The sequence below is a fragment of the Sorex araneus genome, chromosome 1 (assembly GCF_027595985.1).
Source record: "Sorex araneus isolate mSorAra2 chromosome 1, mSorAra2.pri, whole genome shotgun sequence".
Classification (NCBI taxonomy): domain Eukaryota; kingdom Metazoa; phylum Chordata; class Mammalia; order Eulipotyphla; family Soricidae; genus Sorex; species Sorex araneus.
In genome coordinates, this window is record NC_073302.1 from 301,402,124 (window position 1) to 301,424,363 (window position 22,240).

At 49.6% G+C, this 22,240-nt stretch overlaps 2 protein-coding genes across 5 annotated transcripts in view; one reads left to right on the forward strand and one right to left on the reverse strand.

Annotated features, from left to right (window-relative positions):
* Positions 1-15,869, reverse strand: part of FZD3 (frizzled class receptor 3) — a 78,405-nt gene extending 62,536 nt beyond the window's left edge. The window contains exon 1 of one of the 3 annotated variants that reach the window (XM_055121747.1): positions 15,744-15,869. The gene's annotated coding sequence lies outside the window, so the exon portion shown is untranslated. Of the gene's footprint in view, positions 1-11,383; positions 11,500-11,839; positions 11,956-15,743 lie in introns of those variants that run through there. The other 2 variants (XM_055121752.1, XM_055121744.1) reach the window with 2 other exon arrangements.
* Positions 15,870-15,872: 3 nt separating this feature from the next.
* Positions 15,873-22,240, forward strand: part of FBXO16 (F-box protein 16) — a 38,486-nt gene continuing 32,118 nt past the window's right edge. Inside the window, exons 1-2 of one of the 2 annotated variants that reach the window (XM_055121769.1) lie at positions 15,873-16,190; positions 17,535-17,664. In XM_055121769.1, coding sequence (XP_054977744.1) covers positions 17,569-17,664 — 96 coding nt within the window. In that variant the 5' untranslated portion in view covers positions 15,873-16,190; positions 17,535-17,568. Of the gene's footprint in view, positions 16,191-17,528; positions 17,665-22,240 lie in introns of both variants that reach the window. The other variant, XM_055121764.1, reaches the window with a different exon arrangement.

The window sequence follows — 22,240 nt, forward strand, 5'->3', positions numbered from 1 at the left end:
GTATGATCCCAGCACCACACAGGGTCCCCTGAGACCATCAGGAGTGATCTCTGAGCACAGAGCTAGGAGTAAGCCCTGAACACAGCTGGGTGTGGCCCCAAAACAAATACAAAACAAAAAATCTGGTTGAAGAAATATTTTGCTGTTTGCTGAATATTCCCAATTTCTCTCTTTACTATATAGTCTTGGGTAGTGGAAATCTCTAAATCAGAGACACCAGCGACAGCTTCTTGGCCTGACACAATTTTTTCCTCCTGCAAGCTAGCCTCAGAAGTGCAAGGTCCAGCTACAGAAAACTAATATTAAACACAGAACTTTATATTTAAGTTTAATTACATGTAGCACAGTAACAATTATACCTATCATTAAATATGTCAAATAACTGCTGAAAAATTTATTTGGTTATAGTATTAACATATCAGTGCAAGTTCAGTCTTTGTAATTTATTGCTCATATAGCATTCTCATCAGCTTGCAGCTGCAACAATTACAGGAAACATTTCTGTCCATTTGAATATATCTGTAATAATTTCAAAAATAGTTTTTACTTTAAAACTATTTATCAAGCAGTTATAAGCTCCAAATTCAGGGTCAGAGAAGACTACCACATAAAACTGTGGAAGAGCCTGAGTAAGAAGACCAGGCTGGGCTTCCAACACCTTCTTAGCTGTCTGCCTGCTCTAATTTACCTCACTCCTTCTTAATTACTCCTTTAGCCTCATTTGTAAGTGAAGCTTTCTCTCATCTCAGAAAAGTGCTTCCTGGGGTGGCCAGAGAGAGCTCAGGCTGAGAGGCTGAGGCTGCAGCAAACACAGGGTTTGATGCCTTCGCCTGGTCCCCTAAGCACCACCAGGAGGATCCTCCTAGGTACTGCCAGCTGTGACCCCAAAATCTATAAATAAATAAATGCATTTCCTTTCGTTACTAGGACATTCAAGTTGCCATTATCATAATTACCATTATTATAACGCTTTTGTAAAAGCTATTGTGTTAGGCTGGGGTGGGATAACAAACCTTTTTTTTGGTGGAAAGGGCCCTCTCCAGAGTTGCTTAGGAGACCCAGGGCTCATTGTTGGCCCGCCAGGCTGTTGGTTTAACTCCAGTGCCCAAGCATGCGACAGTGCTTAGGACCTACAGTGCCAGTGATACCTGGGCCATCCCAGCAGTGCTGCACCCATCACACTCTGGAGGTGCTGGGACCCACTACTACCCTCTGGCCTGAGTTTCATTATCTTAACATATCAAGTTTCTTTTAAACTATATAATTACATTATTAAAATAAAAAATAAGATACTGGGAGTAGGAGCGATAGCACAGCAGGTAGAGCGTTTATCTTGCATGCAGCTGACCCAGGTACGATCCCCGACATCCCATATAGTCCCTCGAGCACTGCCAGGAGTGATTCCTGAGTGCAAAGACAGGAGTAAGCCCTGAGCATCGCCAGGTGTGACCCAGAAAGCCAAAATAAAATAAAATATGTAATATAGAGAAAGGAAAATAATATAATAACAGTAAATATCTTCATTTATATTTCCCAAGTCGCTGATTCTCTAAATAAGTAGCAAATTAGTAGATTCTGTCAAGTGTCTAAGAAATTAAAATATTGGACCAGAGAGGTAGAATTGGAGGTAAGGCACCCGCCTTGCATGCAGCCAATCCCCAGCACTACATATGGTTTCACTGTACTACCAGGGGCCACTCCTGAGCACAGAGTCAGGAATAGCCGTCAGCCGCACCAGGTGTGGTCCAAACACGAAGAAAGGAAGGAAGGAAGGAAGGAAGGAAGGAAGGAAGGAAGGAAGGAAGGAAGGAAGGAAGGAAGGAAGGAAGGAAGGAAGGAAGGAAGGAAGGAAGGAAGGAGGGAAGGGTAGGAAGGAGGGAAGGGTAGGAAGGAAGGAGGGAAGGAAGGAATGTAGATAGAAATCTCTAGAGATTGATATATATTCTAACAATGATCTCAAAGACTACTGTGGTCCTGGTGTCATGTTTTGAGAAATGCTATAAATATAAATATAATGATTTAAGAGCATAGGTATATTTGTACATAATGATATGCTTAGCGAAAGTAATGTAGAAAGGAAATTTTACAAATAAAACCAGATAAATCAGGGGCCGGAGCGATAGCACAGCGGGTAGGGTGTTTGCCTTGCACGCAGCCGACCCGTGTCCGTGTTGGATCCCCAGCACCCCATATGGTCCTCCAAGCACTGCCAGGAGTAATTCCTGAGTGCAAAGCCAGGAGTAACCCCTGAAGCATCGCTGGTGTGACCCAAAAAGCAAAAACAAAAACAAAAACAAAACAGATTAATCAGAGTAGCCCTTTAGGGACAGAGAAGCATGTCAGTGGGGCGAGTGTGTGTTTCCTACAGGAGCCCCAAGTTCAATCCCTGACACCACACAGTCCCCCAAGCTCGACTAGGAGCAGAACTGGGAGCAACTCCTAAGGACTGCCACGTATGGCCCAAAAAACAAAACCAAAAAACTATAACAGAAAAGTAAATATAAATTTAGAAAGGAATACAAATAGCCAGGCCACAAAGATAGAACAGCAAGTATGGCACTTGTCTTAAGTGAGACCAACTGGGCTTGATCCCCAGCACCACATATGGTTCCCCGAGGTTCTCCAGGGATGGCCCCAAGACCATTTTTTTAAAAATAAAGAATATAAATAGTCAATGAATACAAAGAAAGATATTTCATTTTAGGGGCTGGAGCGATAGCACAGCGGGTAGGGCGTTTGCCTTGCACACCGCCGACCCAGGTTCAATTCTCAGCATCCCATATGGTCCTCTGAGCACCACCAGGGGTGATTCCTGACTGCAGAGCCAGGAGTAACCCCTGTGCATCGCCGGGTGTGACCCAAAAAAAAAAAGCAAAAAAAATAAAGATATTTCATTTTACTAGTAAATAAAGGGCTGGAGCGATAGCACAGCGGTAGGGCGTTTGCCTTGCACGCGGCGACCCGGGTTCGATTCCTCTGCCCCTCTCAGAGAGCCCGGCAAGCTACTGAGAGTATCGCGCCCGCACGGCAGAGCCTGGCAAGCTCCCCATGGCATATTCGAGATGCCAAAAACAGTCACAAGTCTCACCATGGAGACGTGACTGGTGCCCGCTTGAGTTTCAAATCGATGAGCAATGGGAGGACAGTGCTACAGTGCTAGTAAATAAAAATGCAAATAACACTCTTTGCATATCAGGTGGACAAAAAAATAAATACTGAATATAGTATAGAAGAGGGGGCAAGGGAAAAAAATTTCAACCTTTCCAAATAACAACCATAGAAATATAGTCTAGTTAGCATTTTTAAAAACAGCTACTTAACACGTGTACCGTTTGATCTAACAAGCTCATTCCATAATTTGAACTATGAGAGCAAATACACTAGAGTCCAGGAGACAGTGCAGAAGTTCAGGTTCTCATCTTCTATGCTCTGGACACTCTTTCTACTCACAGCACCACCTGGCCTCAAGCAGCACCAGTGAAAGCCTGGAGGTCCCAGGGGCCAGTCCCTGGTATTGAGCCATATGGCCTAGTTGACTGTGAGTCCCTGGTTGTGACCCAGAACCCTTTAAGTACCACTTAGAAGCTTTGCCCCTAAACATAAATACAAATGCACAAATGAATAAGCAAGAAGTTAGTAATTTTTTTTTCTTTTTTTGCTTTTTGGGTCACACCTGGCAATGCACAGGGCTTACTCCTGGCTCTGCACTCGGGAATTACCCCTGGAGGTGCTCAGGGGGCCAAACGGGATGCTGGGAATCGAACCCGGGTCGGCTGTGTGCAAGGCAAATGCCTTACCTGCTGTGCTACTGCTCCAGCCACAGAAGTTAGTAAAATATTCTTTCAAAAACTAAAATGCTAGGAGCCAGAGGAATAGCCCAATGGCTAAGCATGCACATATAAGGCATGATTCATATGTGAGAGGGAGGGATTCAATCTCTAGTACCACACGGTCTTCAAGAACAGAGATAGAAGGAGACCCAAGTACTGCTGAGTGTGGTCTAAAAAGAAGGATGGGGGTTTGGGAGTGCGGGGCTTTGTCTTACACACAGGCAACCCTTACTCAATTCCCAGCACATGGGGCATATGGTCCCCAGAGCCCACCAGGAGTGATCCCTAAGTACAGAGCCAGGACTAAACCGTGAGCACCACTGATGTGCCCCCTCCCCCAAAGCCAAACAACAACAACAACAATAGGTGGGGCAGGAGGGATAGTGCAACATGAGAGAAAGCTTGCCCTGGACACAGGAGGCTGGGTTCGACCCACACCGTTGCATGGTCCCTCAAGCAAGTGACCCCTGAGCACCACCAGATTATGAGCCCAAAACAAATTAAAGAAAGAAACTAGTTACAAAATGCATGGTACAACTGCATAGTACACGATCATAAAAATGATGTGCAAGGGGCTGGAGTGATAGCACAGAGGGTAGGGCGTTTGCCTTGCATGCGGCTGACCCGGGTTCGATTCCCAGCATCCCATATGGTCCCCTGAGCACAGAGCCAGGAGTAACCCCTGTGAATCGCCGGGTGTGACCAAAAAAGCAAAATAAATAAATAAATGAATAAATAAAAATTTTTTTTAAAAAATGATGTGCAAGGGCCGGCAATGAAACTCAGTGGTCAGAGCACTTGCTTGATGTCTGAGATCTGGGTTTATCCCTATCAACGCCCAAAAAACTCCACCACTCCCAACCCTACCAAAAAAAAACCCAAAGAGTGTTATCCTCTGGGCTTCCCCACTCCCTATACATTAGAGAATGTCTTTGCTACTTTCTGTTTTCCTCAGATAAACACTTGACCTCAACCCCAGCATGGGGTGTTTGCTTCCTTTATCTCTTTAAATAAATTGCCCCAGAGATAGCTCAATGGCTAGAGCCATGCGGGGGGCCTGGGTTTGGTGCCAAGCTCTGCATATGGCGTCGAGAGCACCCCCAGGAACTACCCTCAAGCAACCATCTCACAGTAGCCTCTGGGCACTGCTGGGTCTGTGCCAAAAACCAAAGACCAAAGTGACAAAGCAGTCAACCCAGGTTAGATTCCTGGCACCACATATGATCCCCCAAGCCAGCCAGGTTGATCCCTGAGCACACCAATGTGACCCAACAATAACAAAAGACTAAAATGTTGATAAGTAAATACTTGTTTTAAACAAGCAAAAAGTAAAATGCATAACTTTAGAAAATAAAATGGGGAGCCGGAGCAATAGTACAGTGGGTAGGGCATTTGCCTTGCACGTGGCCAACATGGTTCAATCCCTGGCATCCCATATGGTTTCCAAAGCACCTCCAGGAGTAATTCCTGAGTGCAGAGTCAGGAGTAACCCCTGAGCATCGCTGGGTATGACCCAAAAATCAAAATTAACTAAATAAATAAATAGAATGATGAGCAAGATCTAATCGATAGACATGGTAAGATATCAACAACACACTATACTTAAAAAATCAAATATGCACTTCATTTTTGTCAAAAAGTATATATACACAAAGTAGCAGCACTGTGGCACTGTCGTCCCGTTGTTCATCGATTTGTTCGATCGGGCACCAATAATGTCTCCATTGTGAGACTTGTTACTATTTTTGGCATATCGAATATACCATGGGTAGCTTGCCAGGCTCTGCCCTGTGGGTGGGATACTCTCGGTAGCTTGCCGGGCTCTACGAGAGGGACGGAGGAATCGAACCAGGTCGACTGAGTGCAAAGCAAACGCCCTACCTACCGTGATATCGCTCCAGTCCACAAGAAGTAGAATAAAATTATTTTAATTGTTTAAAAACATATCATGATGGCTCTAAGAGTTTATAAAAGAACTTATGATGGGTCTAAACCAATAGTACAGTGGGTAGAAGACTTGCTTTGCATGCATCAGACCCAGGTTTGATCCCTGCATCCAAATGGTCCCCTGAGCCTGCCAGGAGTGATCCGAGTGCAGAGCCACGAGTAAGCCCTGAGCACAGCCAGATGTGGCCCAAGGGGAAAAAAAATCTATGATACATTAATTTGTGCATGCAATAATTTAACTCTGCTACATCTAGAAATATGTGCTAGTGAGCTTAAAGAATAAAAACTAAGGAACCACTGGTTTATTGGCTTTAATTTACTCAACAAGCCAAGGACACACTGGTGTCTTGTTCCTGGAAGTTAGGAAAGTAAAAAGGCAACAGCCAATTTAGCAGGAGTCAAAATGATATTCAACATTAAATAAGAGAGCTACCAAGTGAATCAAATGTTAAATTTTCCTAAAACTGTGTATATTCCAAATTTCTCAAAAATAAAATATCTGCTCCTCATCAGGATCATGTAAGCATAGGTAGCAAAAGTAATTCTCTCCTGGAAAAGCTATAAACTAAAGTTCCAAACCTACAAGACCAAGACTTGGGGTTCCAAAGATTCTGCCAAAATATAGGAACTCGTTAAATAAGGCAACCCATTTCTGACAGTCTTACTGATATTTTGCACTACAAGAATCTACAATAGGACAGAGAAGTGAATCCCGGGAGACAGCAGCTTGCTGGAGATCTCTCCGGACCCCATACCAGACCAGTTCCATTGGAGCACCTCAGATGAAGCGGGTGTGCCCCCTCAGCCCGATCCAGACAAAACCCTGATGGCCACTAGCTTCCAGAAGCAAAACCCAGGTAGGTGGGTTCAAGGACTAAAACTCCAGGCCACATGTGGCAGTGCAGACATGCTGTTCCTTCCCATCTCCCCACCCACCTGGGGTCCTGGCTGTCGCGCCCACCATCTCAGCGCATCACCAACCTTGATCCAGAGACTCAAAATGAAATGAATCTCAAAATGTATTAGTTCCCTACAGAGATGTCTCTGGACCCCAACTATTTACAGATTTGTATATCCAGAAGTGTGAAAGCAGCCATGCAACCTCTCATGATATTCATAATAAGCAATAGAGAATGAATTATCTAGCATTTGCCCCTAGCAGGCAGGCTTGAATGGTGGTGGGAAAGTTCAAAATAATGGTGGTGGAAAAGTGTAATGGCGGTGGGATTGGTGTTAAAATACTGAGTGTAATCAATTAATGTGAACAATCTTATGAAAATAATATTTTTTAAAAAAGAATCTATACTGGGCTGGAGCAATAGCACAGCGGGTAGGGCATTTGCCTTGCACTTGGCTGACCCAGGTTCGATTCCTCTGTCCCTCTCGGAGAGCCTGGAAAGCTACCGAGAGTATCCCACCCGCATGGCAGAGCCTGGCAAGCTACCTGTGGTATGTTCAATATGCCAAAACAGTAACAACAAGTCTCACAATGGAGACGTTACTGGTGCCCACTTGAGCAAATCGATGAACAACAGGATGACAGTGCTAAGACAGTGCTACACTATCCCAACTGAGTAAATGACTTTGTTTGGGGTGAGGGGTAACTAGAGAAGCAAATGGCTTCAGGGGTCAGGGCCCAGCAAAACATTAGTTGTTGGACAGTCCCTGTGGGAAATGAGCACATTCACTTCCATGGGACAATGAACTGTATCTTGAAAACTAATTTAAGATTAAGTACTTGATCAATCCTCCATCAGAAAACAAAAAGTACTCCTTAAATTGTAGTTTTAAAGCTATGTTTTTCATTTCCTGAAAGTGTAACATCAAGAATCTAAAATGCCCTGATTATCAGTTTTCTTTTTTTTCCTTTTTGAACCACACCCAGATGTGCCTCAGGGCTTACTCCTGGCTCTGCACTCAGGCATTTAATCCCTGGCAAGGCTACAAGACCATATGAGGTGCCGGGAATCGAACTGGGTCAAATGCATGCAAGGCAAACCCCCCAGTTTTGTTTAGATGACAGAGAAAGAGAGAGAGGAGAGAGAGAGAGAGAGAGAGAGAGAGAGAGAGAGAGAGAGAGAGAGAGAGAGAGAGAGAGAGAAAGAGAAATAAGCCCAGTATCTTTCCTAAGGACATCAATAAAGGGGAAGGGACATGCACCCCAGAGGACAGTCTTTACAGGCTGGCTGCAAAGCTGGACCTGAAGACCTCAGGAGGGAAGGTGGGAACTGTGACTAGGAAGGCAGACTGAATACCAAAAGGGGCCTAGAATTTGTCAAGAGAATCTAAGCAAATCTATTTCAATTCACAAGTTCTACAGAGAAAGTGATCCATCTCATCACCTTCTGCTAAGTTTTCATTTTCTTAACTCCCCATAGAATATAGATAACATCTGCATTTCCAATCTGCAAACACCATGGAAAGGATGCCTCACTCCAAGTGGCTACAGTGGGAACAAGAACAATAATTTTTGTCATCTTTCAGAGGAATTTTTCCAGAACCAACTGAATAATTAGCTGTGACTAACCTAAATCACAGCTTCTCCTTTAAAGGAAAATTACCTTGTTTGAGACAAAATACTCACCAGTTCATCATCTATTCACCTAGTCTTCCAATATGCCCAGTGATAGGGCAAAACAAAAAATAAATAAATAAATAAATGAAACAACTCTAGGTTCAAAATTTAAATGAATGGCAGATAAACTAAATAGTTCCTTTTTTTTTTCTGAAGGTGGGGGCAGGCATTCAAGAATCACTCCTGATGGTGCTTGGGGGACCTGGCACAGTGCTGGGAGTCGGACCTAGGAAGGCAGGCCCTGCCAGGCAAGCACCTTACCTTCCGAGCTATCTCTCCAACCCTACAATTTTGCAATTATTTTCTAACCAAAAGAAACAGAACTAGAAAGTGTAAAAGATGGCCAGACTCTAAGCTAAAAATAAAACAAGCTGAAGTTCCAGCCCAGCTTTCATTTCCAATTAAGATTTTTTTTTAACCAGAAAGTTATTTAATACCAAGTCCCTTGTTGCTTTTTCCCCTGACAAAGTTATGTGTCTTCTATACTTTGACTGTAAAATTGCTTCCCTGAGATAGTATTGGGGAGCAGCATCTTCTGAAGCCCACACCCCTAGTTCCAGTCATCTCAGGCTCCACTTGCAATATATTCCTGGGATCTACCAAAACTGCCAATAGTTCTCAGTGTAATTAATTGGAAAGCTGAGAGACAATCCGTTTCTGACACAACCATCAGTTAGAACTGTCTGCTAGCCAGGGAAAGTTGTTCATCTACAAACACTTGTTCCTGGCCTTATGGAAAAAGCCACTCTTGAAAATAGTACTTTCCATTTCTCTGCTTCACAACCTTTCCCAAATCTTTCCCAGAAAAAATCCCAGTAAGGATTCTCCATATGCTTTAAGCAGCCATCAGTCTGGGGTTCTAAGGGTATGGGGGGGGGGGGAACCAGAGTGCTCTTCTCTATGAAAGAAGGTAAAAATGTATAAAAGCCATGTTGTACCACCTGTCTCAAAGAAAACAATTCAGCAGCCACCCAACAACAAACAGCACACCCAGAGGAAGCTTGGATGTCAAATCTCACAGCTTTACTATCAAATGTGAAATCTAAGTTGAGGAGCTATCATTTTTTTTTTCCTCTGCTGTCAAGTGTAAAACAGAACTTCTCCTGTGTCAATACTCCACACTCCTTCCAAGTGGGGATGACAGAGCCTTCACATGACCCTATACAGGAAAACACACACTTCCTATGAGTGGGCACGCCAACACCCCATCATGGGACCTCCAATAACCCGCTCAAAACACAAAAGAAATCCCAAAGGAACAGAGCAGCTGTAAAATGGATGGGAAATAAAGGGCTGAAAGAGACTAAGGGCTTAGCGTCCTATTAACAGTCTTGTCGGATTAACAGGAGGAGAGACACGGAAACAGGAACAGTGGGTGAGAAAAAAAGGAGGACAGAGAAGGCAGGGTGGTCAGCTTCATTAGAACTAATTTTCCCGGTAGTTCTATTACTTAAAGGGGGTTGCACATGTCCCCAAACAGCGTGGACGAGCGAAGGCTGCGGTTCTGGTGCACAGCCTTTTCCTCCACGCCCCCCTCCCCCGCCCCCCTCCCCAGTCGGGCTCTTTTCTTTGCCTTTCTCTAGGGGGTGTTGGGAGCTGGTCATGCCCGGCTGTGGAGTCCTGGGGGTCCTGCCGGGGTTGGCCGGCTGCATCCAACAGCTGCTGCCCGCTGGCCCAAGGGGCGCGTGGGCACGCAGCGGCGGTGAGAGCAGACCCCCCCCAGCCCCCAGCCCCCAATGTCAGTCTGGCCTTTGTTTCCGCGGGTTGGCACAACGGGCTTTGCAAAGTAACCCACTTCCCGGGCACGAGGCTCGCCGAGTCGAGCAAAACTGCATTTTAAAAAAGACACTAAATTCACCTTTTGTGGGGGCCACTTTGGGAGGGGACGACTGAAGTGTGTGTGTGTGGGGGGGGGGGTCCGCTACCGTTTTTGTTGCCAGCGCCTCCAGCGGGCTGGGAGAGGCTCTGTGGCCGGCAACGAGGTCCGAGATTCCCACTGGCCCCTCTCTCGGCCCCCACCCGCGAGCGGGATCCCTCCCACAGGGCAGCTGCTCCTGCAACTCCCGAGCGCTGGCGGGAGCCCCGGTTCCCGGCAGGCGCTTTTGTTCTCAAAAAAACACCGCGCAAACAAACAAATGCGACCCCCCTCACCCCCCCAGCCCCAGCTCCCCATGTCTGTTCTGAAGAGACCCCCCCATTCAAACCCCCAAACCCAGGTCGACGGTGAACGGTCCCCAACACGCCGCGGGCCCCCAGGCATCTCTCCAGTTCCCCAGGCGGCGGCACGCGCGCGAGCACACACGCACACTAACACACGCACTCACACACACACTCACACACGCGCTCACTCACACACTCTCACATTCACACTGACACACGCGCTCACTCACACACTCACACTCACACACACAGTTCACAACACACTCACACGCTCACGTGCATTCACACACGCACTCATTCACACACTCAAACATGCACACTCACACAGATGCACACTCACACACATACACACACGCAGTCACTCACACACACGCACACATTCACACAAACGCACACACACTCACACACGTATACACATACACTCACACGCACATTGACACGCGCACACAGGCACACACATACACTCACACACATTCTCTCTCTCACACACACACACACACACACACACACACACACACAAGCCGACCCCGCAAACCCACCCGGTGCGTGAGCCGGGGGGGGGGGGGGCCGGGCGCGGGGTTTCCCGGGGGGCTGAGGGTGCGGGGCCGGGGCCAAGTGGGGGGTCGCCCCCGGCCCCGGGGGTCCCGCGGGGGTCGCCAGGGGCCACACTCGCACAGGTGTCCGGGCGCGAGGGCGGGAGTCTGGGGTCCCCCCGCCCCCGGCTTTTGTTCGCGCCGCCCCCGCGACGCCGGCGCCGGCTGCCCTGGCGCCCCTCAGCCCCTCAGCCCTGCGCGGGGGCCGCGCCCCCCGCGCCCCCCGCCCCGGCCCTGGCGGCGCCGACGGGGCGTCCGGCCGTGCGCCCGCAGCTCACCTCACGCCCGGCCGCCGCCTCCGAGTGGGCGCTGACGGGCGAACGCCGCGGCCTCAGGTAAACGCGGCGCGGAGCGAGCGGCGGCGGCGGGGGCGGGGGCGCGCCTCGGAGCTCGGGCGCGGGCCCGGCGCGCGCTCACGCGGGCTGCGGGAGGGGGGGAACAGGCGCGCACACGCACGGCGCAGGCGCGCTGCGTGCCGCGCGCTCCCAGCTCTGCCCGGCCGCCCGCGCGCGTGTCTGGCCCGCGCCGCCCCCTCCCCGACCTCCCGCGGGGGGACCCCCGGGCCGGGCGCGCGGGTTTCCTCGATGCACCTGCCGGCCAGGGCCTCGCCCCTGCCTCCGCGGGCACGGCGCGGCCACTCCGCTCTCCCGCCGCAGGGCGCCCCTCGCGCTCCCCCACCCCAGACCCCCAGAAAATCCAACCGGAATCTGCTCTGCCGAAGCGGCTGTGCGGACCTCGGGCGGCCGGGCTTGCTGGTGGCCACCAGCCGGCCACGGTGCGGCCAGAACGCGAAGCCCAGGCGGGCCCCTCGGGAGCTGCAAAACGGACCCTGCGTCTCCGCGAGGCGCTCGGTGGACAGGTGGAGCTTCTGTTCATTGGTGGCCGCCCCCTGCTCCTTGGGAGACGTTTCCCCTCTCGTTTCTACGTAAACCGTTTTGAAACGGAAAGAGTTCTTGGGGATCACCTGCAGTTTTCAGAACAAGAGAGGAATGCCCGGAAAGGTTCGGTACTTTCCCCAGAGACTGGAAACCGCTTCACGCCAGAGCTGCCCCTTTACAGCTCCCCCTTTTCACCTGCTTTTGGGGCGCTTCCTTTCAGGCCCTTTTCAGCCTGGACTCGGCAGGCCTCATTGTCCTTATCACAAGGGCTTCAAATCCTGTTGACCCTGTTTGCCCAACCTTGCGCTCGAGCTAGGATGACCCATGTCCTGTGGACTCGACCACACAGCCCATAAGCGTTAGCCCAGTACTATGGAGTACAGAGCTCAGATAACCTATAGTTCCCCATCCAAAGGAGAACGATGGGAAAATAACAAACGAATCTGAACAGACATTTTTGGGTTTTTTTTTTTCTTTTTGGGTCACACCTGGCGATGCACAGGGGTAACTCCTGGCTTTGCACTCAGGAATTACTCCTGGCGGTGCTCAGGGGACCATATGGGATGCTGGGAATTGATCCTGGGTCGGCCTCGTGCAAGGCAAACACCCTACCTGCTGTGCTATTGCTCCAGCCCCTTTGTTTTTTTAATTTTTTTCCCATTTTGGGTCACACCTAGCGATGCACAGGGATTATTCCTAGCTCATGCACTCAGGAATTACTCCTGGTGGTGCTGGGGAACCATATGGGATGCTGGGAATCGAACCCAGGTTGGCCACATGCAAGGCAAACACCCTACCCACTGTGCTATCACTCCAGCCCCAGCCCCTTTGATTTTAATAAATATTTGTGCAAATACGTTTGAGTGGTAGTGAGGGCACACCAGCAGAGCTTGTGTTCTGTGCTCAGGGAGGGCATTCTGCTCAATTGACTGAACTGTCCCAATAACAATTTGCTTCTCGGGGCTGGAGCAATAGCACAGTGGGTAGGGCATTTGCCTTGCACGCGGCCGACCCAGGTTCGATTCCCAGCATCCCATATGGTCCCCTGAGCACCGCCGGGAGTAATTCCTGAGTGTAAAGCCAGGAGTAACCCCTGTGCATCGCCGGGTGTGACCCAAAAAGAAAAAAAAATTGCTTCTCTGTGCTAGTGATCCTTGGGCTGACTCTAAACACGCTGGTGTGGAGTGGCCTGACTTGTACCCAGGGTAAGTGAGTGAGTGAGTGAGTGAAGATTACAGTGGGACCCGTTTCCACATCCTGGCCCATGGGGCCTCTGGAGACCTCCTGCTTGATGTACTGTCATGTGGTTCACACATTATCTGCTGGAAACCTGGAAAACCGTCATTGGATATAGAGCTCATGTGGGGATAAGGGGATGATGTAGAAAGTATCACCAAACGAATTAATATAATTAAACGTCAAAATTATAGCTTTGAGGGTGAAAAAGCAAGCTACAAGATCTGGAGATGATGATGCCTCTTAAAAAACACCCAGCCATCCAATACTGTGGTTTGAGAGGGCAGGCATACATATAATGAACTTTGAAAATTGGGCCAGTAGGGCTACACAACAATTCAGGATTGTGCCTGTAGGCAAGCAGGGAGAGAATGAGACTCGGGAAGTGTATGGTAGAGGCTTCAACCACTAATCATACACACACGAACACAAACACACAGGATCCACAACACAGGATCCACAACACAGGATCCCTGGAGCACCACCACACTCACGTGTGACACCCCCCCCCAAAAAAAAGAGCCTGGGAAGGAAGTGGAAGAACTAGAGGGCATGCCTGGCATGCAGGAATCCCAAGTTCCCATCCCTGAGCACTGCAGAAAGTGATCCTAGCACAGCACCTGTGGTAGGACCCTAAAACAAACAAACAAATAGGAGCTGGAGCAATAGCACAGTGGGTAGGGCATTTGCCTTGCATGCGGCCAACCCAGATTCGATTCCCAGCATCCCATAGGGTCTCCTGAGCACCGCCAGGAGTAATCCTGAGTGCATGAGCCAGGACTAACCCCTGTGCATTGCCAGGTGTGACCCAAAAAGCCAAAAAAAAAAAAAACCCAGAATGTTAATATCTTTTAAAACTCTCTATGGGGGCCAAATGGCTATCATAGTGGGTGTGGCACTTGCCTTGCACTCAGCCAACTGGGGTTTAATCCCCTGCACCATATGGTCTCCTGAGCCCATCAGGAGTGATTCCTAAGCACAGAGCCAGGAGAAAGCCCTGAGCCCAGAACCAGGAGTGAGCCCTGAGCACAGCTGGGTGTGCACCCCCCTCCCCATTAAAAAAAGAATCTTGATGAGAGGACAAGAAATAGCCTAGGAGTTAAGCCATTTGCCTTGCATACAACTGACCCTGGTTTGATGGCTGATATTACATAAGGTCCCTCTAGTCCTGATAGGAATGATCCCTGAAACTGCCAGGTGTGACACCGAAACCCCCCAAATAAATAAATTTTTTAAATCTCAGTGGACATGCAAGAGTGTTTCTTAGGTGAGTATAAACTTTTCTCTGTGGACATCACTGCACTGTGTGCCCACTATGGTGCAGTGTGATGGGTGCGATTCAGAGTTCAGAGGGACAGAAACGGAGAGTCAGCAGTTGACATGTGGGACGAGAAGACGCCCGGAAAATGCTGGCTGGGAACTGGCACTCAAGGGACCTTATTTCCAGGGATAAAATATATATATTTAAATCCAACAGGGATCAGTGAGATGCTCTCTTTAATCCCGTGTCTCCTTTATTCCATGTTGTAACCACCCATAGAAAGTCTTTAATGATCAGGACTTCAGAGTCAGCACTCGGCGCGTCTTTACAACTGGTCTCTTTCTGGGCGAACCCGTTTTCAAAACCTCCATGTTTACTGGTACGATGTGGTAATTTAGTACAGCATAGCAGCCACTACATATACCCCCCACCCCCGCCTTCTCCTTTGCTTATTCATTTGTAATAAATCTGATCCTGTGGCAAAACCACTAGCAAGAACTCATACAAGCTCCATCCTAATGTCAGGCCACTTACCGATGATTTGGTCACTCAAGGAAAGCAACAATTCTTACAAGTTTCACTCTTACAAATACTGCCTGTTTCCGGGCCATGAAACAATATAAACACAGGTACAAACAAAGAGTTTACACCTGTTTAAATGGGATGGGAGTGCATTCTTACGATTTTAGGAAACTCAAGACAGTAAAGAAAACACCATTTTTTTCCCTTTCTGTCTTCTTTTGGTTCCTGACTGCCCATGTGAATTGCTTTGCATTCACCAATGAAGCTCCATTCAGAAATTTTAGATTTGTTGTTGTTGTTGTTGTTATTTTCCAACTCCTGCTTATGATTCTATCACAGAAATGACTAGTGTGGGCCTTACATTCCTGATTTTTACATTGTGTTTCCTCTTTAGATTTATTTGGGGAAAAAAAAACACATTTTGCATTCTCGTTCCTTCCTCCTTATAACGTGGAACATGCCTCTGATAAATTTAATTAATTAGGCCAGATTAAATGCCCCCCCCCTCCAAATTTGGAATTATCCTTACTGAGGCATGCCACCTGCTGGCTCCCTGATGTATCCGTCCCTCTGAATTTTTTCTCATTTTTTCTGAATCCAATCCGTTTAAACTCCTGCTGAAGCTTCTGCCAATCTGGGTGGGCTGGTTTTCCCCCACATCCTCCCACTTCCTGCCACAGGAGCCACACTTTCACTGAACCAGGCGCCCGCCACCTCTTCCCCCCCACAACCTCTTTTTACCTGCTGGTCGTTCCTAAAACCTGGAAACGTGGATCTCTGGTTTCCGCGCCCGGGACTGACCAGAGTAATAGGCTTGGGCATGCTCAGTACGTTAGAAGAGCTGCAACACAAAAGCGTCTGAATGAGAGCCTGGTTTCAGGATTGGACGCGTCGACATCCTGGCTTTATGTCGGTATGGAGGGGGGCTCAGTCCCTCGCCCCCGCCCCCTGGGCGCTCACCCTTCTCATTTTTTCGCCTAGCGCCCCATTTTGGGGCCAACCCTCGAATCTCCCGGCCAATCGAGAGGCTACACATTGTTGCCTAAGAGACCCCGGATGCCGGGGAAAGGCTGCGTAGACGGTGATTGGACCACTGCAAGCGGTGGGGGCTGGAGAGTGCAAGGAAAGCAACTGGCAACTGTAGCAACAGCAGCACCCGAGGCTGGAGGAGGGAGGCCCGCAGAACAGGTGAGCGACCAGGCAGATGTTGTGGGAGCAGCAGATAGAGATGCTGGTTAGAGACCCGCACGCTCCCCGCCGCCCCGCCGCTCCGCAGCCTGGCCGGGGGGCTTGCAGCTCCTCCTCCCTTTCCAGCTGCAGTGGAGGCGACTGCTCCTCTAAACAATCACACGTTCTCCTTTCTCCAGCCTCCTTGGGAGGATAGTTCTCGCCCGGTTTCTAACGGGCTGGCTCTAAGATGACCAGGCCCTCTCTTTGCTGAGAACTTCCTAGTTAGAGCAGAGATGCGCTTTGGACAGTGATGCCGCAGTGGACAGGGGGCGCGTGGTGCAATCCAGAGCATCTCAGTTCTGCTCAGCCCTGAAAACTTCACGTTAGGAAGGCGATGGGCTTCAGCACGACCCCAGTCTCACCCCACGTTTCTTCTCCTTTCACTCTCTAAACCAGCCCCCCTCTACTCCTATATTCATTCAGTTGACTTAATAAATGTTATTGAGGACGGATTAGGTGCCACTGAGATTAGACGTCAAGTGTGTGGCATTAGAAAATCACACAGGCCAAGAAACAATCCTTCTGGGACATATTTTCTGAGCGAAGGATGGTCAGTGTGTCCTGAGAGAAGGGTACGAAGGACTGAGAACAGGAGGCAGAAAAAGATAGTATAGCCTTCACGCAGCCGGCCCAAATTCAATCCAAGCCCTGCCAGAAGTGACCCCTGAGCTCAGCGCCAGGAACAGGTCCTGAGCACCACTGGGTGTGACCCCCAAACCAAAATAATAAGAAATCAAAATAAAAGGTGCTTCCCCGAGGTTAAGGCTCTTGTGTTGCCAAGCTGGGTTTGATTCCCTGTTACCATCAGAAGTGATCCCTCAGCACAGAATCAGTAGTAGGTCTTGGGCTACTGCTCAGTTGGTGCTCAGGGGGCTGTAAAAGTGCTGGGGATTACCCACAAGACTCCGACATGCAAAGCACATGCAAAGCACACTCTCCGGCTCTCTGCTCTCTACCCGACCCCTCTTGTCTTGTGCAATTTTGTAGCTGTGCAATGCAGATAATGAGCTAACGGGTCATTTCCTACCTAGGGGAGGTATCAATTCCTGGTTGCTATGGTTGGTATGAAGAGCCCGAGTATCTCTTTGTGTCCTGAACTCCAGGGGCGGAAGGCAGCAGGCCAGAGCAGGAAGGTTAAACATTGATTTTAGCCTCAACCATAACTCAGAGACTGTGGTAAATGTCAAGTGAGAGCGTCAGAGATTCCAGATCTAGTCTTGGTTCTCCCCGTGCCCTTTGCCCTCTCCAGCAGACCAGAGCGTTTTGAGGGTAACATGACTCAGTTTTTCCTGTTAGGTATAGTTCTTCTCATGAAGGATTGTCCTGTTCATGCACAATGGCGTTCGCACCTCCGAAACGCATAGATGGTCCCAAAATGCAGACCAAGATGAGTACCTGGACACCCTTAAACCATCAGCTTTTGAATGACCAGGTAAGTGACCAGGGCTAATTTCTCAACTGGATCCACGTGTTAAACAAAATATATAAATAAATAATTGGGACAATAACTCTCTGGTCAGGGGTGCAGATTTTGCATGCACCAGGATCCAGGTTTAAACCCTATATAGGCCCCTGAGCAATGTGGGGGAGCTCTGGTGGGGGGTGCTGTGGTGGTCCTCAGCCCTGCAGGGCCCAAGCAGCACCGTGTTCCCCAGCCCAGTACCAAGAATGTGGCTCGGTGCTTGGCTGAGTGGTGGCTCTGAATGCCGTCCTCAGAGCCTGGAGCACTGCTCAGGAACTGCCCCCACTCAGGGCAATGTTGTAAATGTTGCTATTCAAAATAAACCGGAACAGCCAAACCTGGTTCACTCCCCGGCACCACATGGTCTCCTGAGCACAGCTGGGTGCAGACCCCACCTGAGCACTGTGGGAGCGGGTTGCCCATGCGCATCAGGGTGCAAGCAGTACGGTACCCTTGGGTCCTCGCATTGAACCACTGGCCTGGGAGGAAAATTACTGGGATTGGCCCTCAGAGCCCCCATTAGCACTGCTGGGAGCCCCTGGCCCCTCTCAGGAAGATAAATCTGTGTCCAGGGTTTCGGGGCCACACCTGGCTCTACTCAGGGTCCCCAGCACTGAGGAACTTTCCTCTATGCGCTGATCTTGGCCGGCAAGCCCAGGTCCCTGCTACTTCTTACTATCCATCCAAGCCTGGCTGCGCCCTCCCGGCCTTTGCACAAGCTCAGAGGGTCTCTTCCAAGTGTACCTTTCTGGGCCTGAGTGATCGGACAGGACTAAGCCTAGCACCCAGCTAATGCTGCTTGAATCACCAGCATCAGACTTGATCTCCCTCCCCCAGCACTACCAGGAGTGGCCCTGAGCACTGCCGGGTGTGGCCCCCAAATAGCAACCCCTGAGAAACTGTCTGCTCCCCTCAGTCTCACCCCTGAAGTTGTTTCCCAGAGCATTCAATACGATTCTGCCCTTTTGCTTTTTCTCCAGCCCCTGCCAGGGGTCTGGAAGGAGAGTCCAACTCTGCTTTCCCGAACCTCCTTGAGGGGATACCCACTTCCTGTCCCCACACGACCCCCTCCCTCACTCCTCAGCCGGAATGTGACCCTTTGTACCAGGAACCTAGCCGAGTTCTCATACCCTGGCGTCTATGTCTCCCCCGACTTCCGGGGGAGACAGGAGTAATTCGGGGAAACCCATCAGAGCAGTGAAGAGCAAAAGGGAGAGCCTGTGTTGATTCCCACAACAGCGCCAGGGAGAGTCTTTCCTGTCTGCTCTGAGGGTTGGTTGCTGAGCACCTGTTTGCAAAGCTCAAGGCTCTACCACAGTTTACGGAACAACTTCTCTGCTTCTCCCCACTCCAAAACAAAGACCCCTCCCCCCCCAGCTCCAGCATTTCCTTATGAAATCTGTTTCCCCAAAAGTCTGTGAAGGTTTCAGACATGTGTGAAAAAGTGACTTGAATTGAGATTCATATTCATTGGATGCCTCAGAAATCTTCTTTGGGTAATTAGAAGTCTTGGTTAATTCAGCAGCTATGTCTTCATTGCCAGAAACAACTGGATGAATGGCTGCAGGTTGTGGTCCTGGAGAATCATACCTTGGGTGTTTGATTCTGGGGTGCAGTCTCCAGGGAATGGCAGAAGAGACTGTCCACTGGCCCCAGAGTACACCCAATAAATCCTGTTAGCCTTTGCTGGATCTGGGGGGCTTTAGTATCCCCACGGAACCCCAGTGGTCAGTCCTGTGTGGAGTCTGTAGTGGCTGGAATGCCTGGTTGCCCGCCTCTGACCCTTCAGCCCCTAGGGGTGGGCTCGCCTTGCCCCCAGCCTTACAGTGTCTCTCATCTTTCCCTTTCTTTTTTATTTCCTTTTGCTTTCTTTCTTTTTTTTTTTTTTGGGGGGGGGGAGGCTAGGGAGCACATCTGGTAGCACTCAGGGCTTACTTCTGTCTCTGTGCTCAGGAATCACTCCTGGCTCTGTGCTCAGGGTACCATATGCAATGCCGGGGATCCAACTCTGGCTTCTTATAAGGTCCTGTATTTCTGGCCTATATTTCAGTCCACTCTTTTTGTTTGTCTGTAATTTTCAAATTTTAAGGACTGGAGATATAGCCTAAAGGGCTGGAGTGTATGCCTTGGGTGTTGGGTCCTAAATTTGGCCCCTGACACCACTTGGTGCCCTGTGTAGGGCTTGATGAGGTCCTACTGGCCCCCCAAACCATCTAGCTGAGGCCCCAGGCTACACAACAGTGCCAAGTATTGCCTGAGGGCATCCCGGTCACACGAGCTCTGCTTGGAGGATGCTCTCCCCCCCAAATTAACAGACAATAAATAATTCCAAGTTTCACATGATTTGAGAAGTAAATATTTCTATATGAAAATGAATAACAACAGCTCTGGACATGGAAAATGCTGGTTTCAGATCTGTAGTATCCATAATTTCCTGCGTGAAGTTAGTCCTCTGGTTCTTTGTTTGTTTGTTTTTGCTTTTTGGGTCACACCTGGCAATGCACAGGGGTTACTCCTGGCTCATACACTCAGGAATCACTCCTGGCGGTGCTCAGGGGACACTATGGGATGCTGGGAATCGAACCAGGGTCAGCCACGTGCAAGGCAAACACCCTACCCACTGTGCTATCGCTCCAGCCCCAAGTCCTCTGTTTTTTCATCCATCCACACTGCCTCTGTATTGGAGGTTGTAAGATGGGGAGGGGGTGAGGAGGCAGCCTCAGGCTCCCACACTGTCCTGTCCTCCTTCGTAAGAACCTTCCTTTCCTGAGCTCCACCCCATGGCCTTTGGTGACCCGGATGGACCCAGACTTCTGAGAAAGAGACAGAGATGAATTTCAAGGGTTCACTGATCAAGAGCATGTAGGCCAAATGCCCAGAGCGTTTCTGTTCTCTGTTCTAAAATATTTGTCACCAATGATCAGTACACTTTTGAGATTGTTGATTTATTTTGGCTTCACTTTTGTCTTTCTTCAGTCCTGAACTGCCACGTGGGTAAATATTCCAGATGGGAAGAGTGGGCGTCTTCCCTTCCTCTGCAGCAGGCAGAAAGATTGGATTGAAACAGAGTTGCCTAAAAATATAGTGGTAGCATCACTGGCAAGGTTAGGAAGCAGTAGGGATATAGAGAGGAGGGCTGCTTCGTGTCTAGAAGGGTGAGGATGCATTTCTCTTTTTTTTTTCTTTCTCTTTTTTCTTTTTGAGTCACACCCCGCAATGCACAGGGGTTACTCCTGGCTCATACACTCAGGAATTACTCCTGGAGGTGCTCAGGAGACCATATGGGATGCTGGGACTCAAACCCGGGTCAGCTGCATGCAAGGCAAAAGCCCTGCCTGCTGTGCTATCGCTCCAGCCCTGAGGATGCATTTCTGTGCCATCAAGGGCTGCCACAGAAGGAAACTCATTTCTTTGTGCAGTGCCTGGTGGGAGGGGAGGGTGTCCTGAGAAGGAAAACGCCTCATTCCGTCATTCATTCTTGCCTTTGGAGCCCCTCAGGCCTTCCTCCTACCCTGGGATGATGCACAGGGTGAGCCACGTAATCGCAGTTTCAATTGACGAAAATAACAGCCGTGCAAAACAGCCTTAGCTGCCGGCTCCGAGCAGACTGTGATATAAACAGACAGCAGGGCTCTGCAAGGCCAAACGAGCATTTCCCAGATTTCCACCCCCAAACCAATCCTGCCTTCCAGGTCTTTTTGTTAATGGGCTGCCGCCACACCCTGCAGTGCATGGGAACTCTTCCTGGCTTGCTCTCGGGAGTGGCTCCTGGTGGCGCTCAGGGGACCCTGTGTGGTGCTGAGGACTAGAACAGGGTCTGCTGCGTCCAAGGCAAGCGCCTTGCCCTGTGTTTCTCCAACTGCCCCGCGTCTTGGGGTTCTTTAAGAAGAAGAGCCTTGTGACAACGTGCCCCTGTAGATGCCACTGAGAACCTAGCGGCTGCGGGTCCTTCTCCACTGTTCTGTAGAGGGGGAGCTGGTGCTGGTCCACTGGTGTCACTGGTCCCTGATTCCATTCTGGGGGATCAGGAGTGGCTTCTTGGTTCATCCTGAGGAATGATTGGTCCCCTGCACCACAGGAGGGGGACCGGATCTCTTCCTCCATGGGTATCCTTGTCCCACTCTCCCATCAGCCCCATGTGGGTCTGTTCACCTTCTGTTCCTCTTCTGGTGAAGAACTTGCCACCCCCCCACCACCACCGCCACAGCCCCCTGCTGCTGTCCTCTTTCTCCCTCTCTTTCTCTCTCTTTCAAGCCTTGTTCCCAGTGTCCAGTCACATTCCTGGCCCTCTCGGGAAGACAAATGGACTGGCCTTTTCTCCTTCTGCCTGGCCACCTGATACATAAGGCAGCCATTCTTGGAGAAACTGAGGCAGGAAGTCCGAAGAGTGGACAGCACAATTTCCAAGGAACCACATCAGGGTTGAGTCCAGCAGCCTGGAAATCCCTTTGAATCCCTGATATTGGGGTGATGTTTCCTGCAGAATCGTGACCTGAGAGAGAGCACAGCGGGGGACGGGGGCACTTTCCATGCATGAGGCAGATTC